Source organism: Etheostoma cragini, chromosome 11 (genome assembly GCF_013103735.1).
Source record: "Etheostoma cragini isolate CJK2018 chromosome 11, CSU_Ecrag_1.0, whole genome shotgun sequence".
Taxonomy (NCBI): Eukaryota; Metazoa; Chordata; class Actinopteri; order Perciformes; family Percidae; genus Etheostoma; species Etheostoma cragini.
The window spans coordinates 28058807-28064097 of record NC_048417.1 but is presented as its reverse complement, the minus strand read 5'-3'; the positions used below and the strand labels follow the sequence as shown (position 1 = coordinate 28064097).

The 5291-nt window shown below is 49.0% G+C and overlaps 1 protein-coding gene across 2 annotated transcripts in view; it reads right to left on the bottom strand.

Annotated features, from left to right (window-relative positions):
• The window catches only part of efnb2a (ephrin-B2a), a 19408-nt gene that overhangs the window by 7235 nt on the left and 6882 nt on the right, over positions 1–5291 (bottom strand). For both annotated transcript variants that reach the window (XM_034884838.1, XM_034884836.1), the window contains exon 2: positions 3980–4263. In XM_034884838.1, coding sequence (XP_034740729.1) covers positions 3980–4263 — 284 coding nt within the window. The remainder of the gene's footprint in view (positions 1–3979; positions 4264–5291) is intronic.

The following is a 5291-nucleotide window of genomic DNA, read 5'->3' as shown; positions in this document are numbered from 1 at the left end:
GGGGAGAGGGACACAGGTGAGGGAGTACAAGAAGAAAAAATAGTGAGAAAGGTAAATCCAAAAATGAAAAAGCGACATGTGGTTTTCCTTCACCATTCACTCCATCTTGACTGTGAACTACAGAGTCTACTTTCATACTGCTTTTGAACATGCACTGGGATTAGGACGGGGTTTTTGGGGGCTGAAGAAGCCTAGTCCCACACACACACACACACACACACACACACACACATGTTCACGTACGCCTTCAACCACACACACAAACTTCAAAAACAGGCTCCGCAACAGGAGGAAAAGGCCATCGGGAAAAATCACTCACAGGCTGTGACAAAGTACTGCTTGAGACCAAAGTGACAGCTTGAGTGGGTCAGTAAAGAACTGCCCCCCCCCCCCCCCCCCGCGTCGTAAACACACCGCAAGTCCCCCCCACCCCCAACCCACCCGTCCTAACCCGCCTTAGCTTGATTTACCCTCCTTAACTTAATTCTCGTCTAGCTAGTTTCAGAGTAGCATTTGGTAGCTGAGCTAACATTCCCATTCAAACGGTGGTGTTAGCAGTTAGCATGCGCGTCATTTTGACGAGCTGTGAGCTCATGTGTGCGCCATCCTGGTGTCCCTTTTCATGGCGTTTTTTTCAAATACTCTGAGTTAACAATAGGGGACTATCTGTAGTCCAGGGTAAAGAGCCTTGTAAGTCTGAGGAACTACACTCGGAAAGCTACGTCGCTAACAGTGTCAAATGTACACACAATGCATTGCTGCGGCAACCAGCAGAAGGCAGGGCCAGGCCCAGCCTGGGTCGCCCAACCTGGGTCGCCCCAAATACCCAAAGCTGTCTAAAAACACTAAATCCATCATGTAAATCCACTTGAGTTTAAGTTATTACTAGTTTTTGTTGATGGTGAGTAGAGCCTTGATGACATTTTCATGTCCTTTTTCTGCCCTCTTTAGCTCATCGTCTCTCTCGCTCTGTCTCCTGCCATCCCTTTGGCTCTATCTCCACTCCCTCCTTCTCTCACTCTCGTTCCCTCTCCTTTTCTTTTTGTCACTCTTTCTGCCCCCTTTCTCTCTCTCCCTCTTTAGCTCGTGTAATCATCCAGCTCGCTACGTTCTCGGCTGCAGGCCGCGCTGCCGCGAACAATCACATCAAACACATCTGCTCTCAGCCGGAGCCGCATTGTGGGGCGCATTTCTTTTTTTCTTGTTCTTTTTTAAAAAGGCAAACAGAAGCAATTGCACACACGTGCATGCAAGGAGATGCGCCGGGAGGAATCTGCAGACGTAAGACGCGAGCAAATCCACCTGCAGTGACAGTGCAGAATGAGGCCTGATGTCAGAGCTGCTTCAATGGGTGGTTTTGAAGTTGAGTGGGTGGTGGGGGGGGGGGGGGGGGGGGGGGGGGGGGGGGGGGGGGGGACTCGCACCTGATCTAGGTCCAGCCTTGGCAAAACCCTCAACACAAGCTAATCCATCTGGTCGAGACTCCGATCCGTAGCGTTGATGTTGGGGGGGCCTGGGCAATTGCGAGAAGAAAATGGAGGATTAAACGGCGGCTCATTAATTACGTATCGAGTGCTCACTCCGAAAGACTAATGACAGCCTCGCGGCGAACTTTTCTGAGGCGGCGTCACACTGGAGTGGATGATCTCGGACAGCACTGCTGCGAGGGAAGGCAGGGGTCGGACACACACAAACAGACACACACACACACACACACACGAGTTTGGGATGCGTTAATGTAGGGCATGTAGGACATATGCATTTATTAAGTCCCATAGCTCATTCAGACGACAAATAAGGCACACGCAGTCAAAGACCCTGAGTCTGATTCCCCCTACGCACACCTCGGCGAATTCCTCTCGCTCGGTCTGCTTTGGTGTGTATTTGTCGGTGCTGTGCTCTTGGTGTTTAACCATGCAAAGCTGGAGCTTCTCCAAGCGGCCGATTCAGCAAAAAAAAAAAAAGAAACATGGGACTAAGTCCACAACATAGCGCCACAATGCAACTGCGGCGGGCTGTTAAAGCTGCAGAACCGGGGGAACCGGGGGCCAGGGCTCGCAAAGAAGAGGCAATTAACAGCAAAGACTTGACACACTCCAATAGAGAAGGTGTGGGGAAGGGGGGGGGGGGGGGGGGGGGGGGGGGGGGGGGGGGGGGGGGGGATTTCAGTGGAAGGGGAATTTGCAAGAACTGCAAAATTGGATTTTTCCAGCCCGTCTTTTCAAAGTTCCAAAATGAACTTCCCCACCGCCGTTTCCGTTCCAATTTGACAACTCGGCAGCTTGATGAAGAAGAGGGGGTTTAAGCGAGGCGCTGGGAAATTGAATATTCCCGTCTGCTCAGGCTGTAACAGAGATTTGAGTAGAATAGATATTTAGATAGAGTGAAGAGAGCTGTTGTTGTTGTCACAGGGCATACTGTATGTACTGCTACAGCTGCTTCGGCCTGCAGCCCCAGCCTCCTGAGGGCCGTGTGTGTGTGTGTGTGTGTGTGTGTGTGTGAAAGTGCATGCAATCCCAGCAATGCTACATGTTTATCCTCAACCCGCATGTATCTGCCCGTCTCACCAGAATACCCCTACATGTTATGTTGGTTATGTTGGTTTGTTGGGCTTCTGTGGGCGTGCATGCACCCGCATTCTTGCGCATGTCTACTTATGTGGGCATCCACCCCGGTCAGATAGCCCTGTGCGCTTCATTTTGTGTATATTGTGAAGCATTTAACCACTACATATTAGCCCTGACATATTTGTCTGAACGCGTCTCACCTGAAGGACCACAAAAGTACCTGCTAGACTCTAACGCAGCAAGACGTGCCCCGCCACGCAAACATCCCGCGGCTATGACACATTAGTGACAGAGCCGCCACTGTTGCTGTGAAACCAACGTAGGGGGAGCTGAACGAGCAGACTGTGTCGGGGAACCTGTTTGTTTTCAGAAAACAGCTGCTTGACAGATCTCTCTGCGGGACTTCTGGGTACCGGGGAGCTCAGGAGAACATTTAAATTCACAGGAATCGCCCACTGCAGGCGTTTTAAAGTGGGGTGTGTACGCCACAGTACAAATTAGCTGTTACCTTGCACATATTATTTAGCTAAATTTGACTTCCTGTACCACAGCAGACTGCTTTGTTAAGGAAGCAGTGTCTTCCCTCCTCGCTCCCCTTCTTTGTGCTCAGTCAGAAATATGGCCTTCCCCTACTGTGACAGCTCACAGATGGCAGTGGCAGAGCATCACAGATGGCCCCTATCTGCCCCCCCCTATCCGCACCACACATATGGTACAGTCCACCTTCCATGTTCTCCCAGGACGGAGTTATCAGCAACGCCGAGCGGCCCCACCTGCACTCTGAGACAGTTGGATCTCCCTAAAGGCTTGAAGGTTTAACTCCAAATGGAACCACAAGGTCTACCGTACCGCTGTAGGGTCTCTACACCACCCTTAGGGTAGGATCGGGTCGGAGCTGGTTGATGTGGCTCGGGAAAGGGAAGTTTGGGGTCCCCTACTTGAGCTGCTGCCCCCGAGACCAGATACCGGATGAAAATGGATGGATGGATGGACTTCAATCCATCACTTGATAAGATTTCTTGACTCAAGAAACAAGGGGAACCATATTTTCCATAACAGAGCAGATTCACAACCTCACCAGATGTCCAAAAAAAGCTTGCTGCATCTGAGTAAAGACTCAAAACAAGAGGATCCAAGACTCTGGAACTGCATCGTCTAAAAACAAACGCCCCGTATCGCCCCGAAATATCACGTGTTTGCTGATTGGGTCTTGTATTTAATTATTACTAAAAATAAGACAAATGTTCTTTTTTGCTAACCCTATTTCGACTGATGAATTCACTTCACCACACAGAAAACTCTCCCCATAAATCCAACAGCTGGTTCTTAAACCTGTTCGAGGCTGTGTTGTTCCCCCTTAAATTATGCAAGTCCTAATTTACGATCCCCTCCGGGGAGATCCAAGTACTTACAGATGATGTAGTAGTCCGTCCCCCTGAAGAACTCCAGGCCCCACAGATTGGGGCTGAACTCCTGGAACTTGAGGGTGAACTTGACATCCTGGTCGGGCTTGACGCAGTTGAGCAGCGGCGTGTCGGCCTTGGTGATGGTGCAGCTCTCCAGCTGCTCCCTGGGCACCATGTACACCTTGTAATACTCCACGCCGTCGCTCCCGCCGCCGTCCACGCGCGGGCACACAATGTCCAACTTATCCCCAATCTGGGGGTACAAAACCACGCCTTGGCCCGGCACGAATCTGAAAAGGAGACAAAAAGAAGGAAAAGAGGATGTTAGTTAGAGGCAGAAAAACTGATGATGCGTCATTCATTATGCATTGCGGATTGGAGTGGAGCTTCTCTAAATCTTTCCAAAAAAAGTCGGCTTAATTATTGATGTGGCAATTACTGATCAGGTCCATTAATTTTACATGATGAGGGATAATGATGGAATGTGTGTGTGTGTGTGTGTGTGTGTGTGTGTGTGTGTGTGTGTGTGTGCGCATGCGGTGCAAAGTGACCCCCGTATCTGAAGATAAAATCACAGCTTTACTTCAGCATTGGAAAGTCTGTCGGGGAGTGGAGTTGAATTTCCCGAAATTGGTCCCAAAAGGAAAATAACGGCAACATTTAGCTCCGAGTAGTGAGAGCCCCTCATGTGATTGCATGCACACGCGCACACACACACACACACACACACACACACACACACATAGTTAGCCAGACTAGGAGGTGAAACCTTGTATTTATCTGCAAAACCAATTTTCCTCGCGTCGCAAAACAATTTGAAATGTTAACCCTAGACGCCCTGGAGGCCTTTTTACCGCCTACTGTGAATATTGGTGCAAGTCAATAGATAGGAATGCATGGCAATTACTGACTGCAGCATAAGATGGTAATATGTAAAGGCAAAATTTCCGGTTGTCATCATAAATATATATATGTACTTCTTCTGTGCATTTACTGCAACAAATGGCCCCCTGTGAAATAAGCTGAAACAGTAAGTCGATTAGTCAGAAATTAGAAATTATTTGGATAACTGAGTAACTATCTAAGTCATTTTCCAAGCACAAATATGGAACATGACCTCATTTCCCTTCTAAATTCTGAGGATTTGCTGCTTCTGTGTTAGGTGACTGAGAGTGAGACATTTGACGACATCACCTTGGAGATTTGGGACTTGTGGTGGCCATTTTTCAGCATTTGTGACATTTTACGAATCAAAAAAATTGAAATAACAGCAATTGATTCAAGGGTGGAACTTTGGGTTTAACATTGGGGGGGGGGG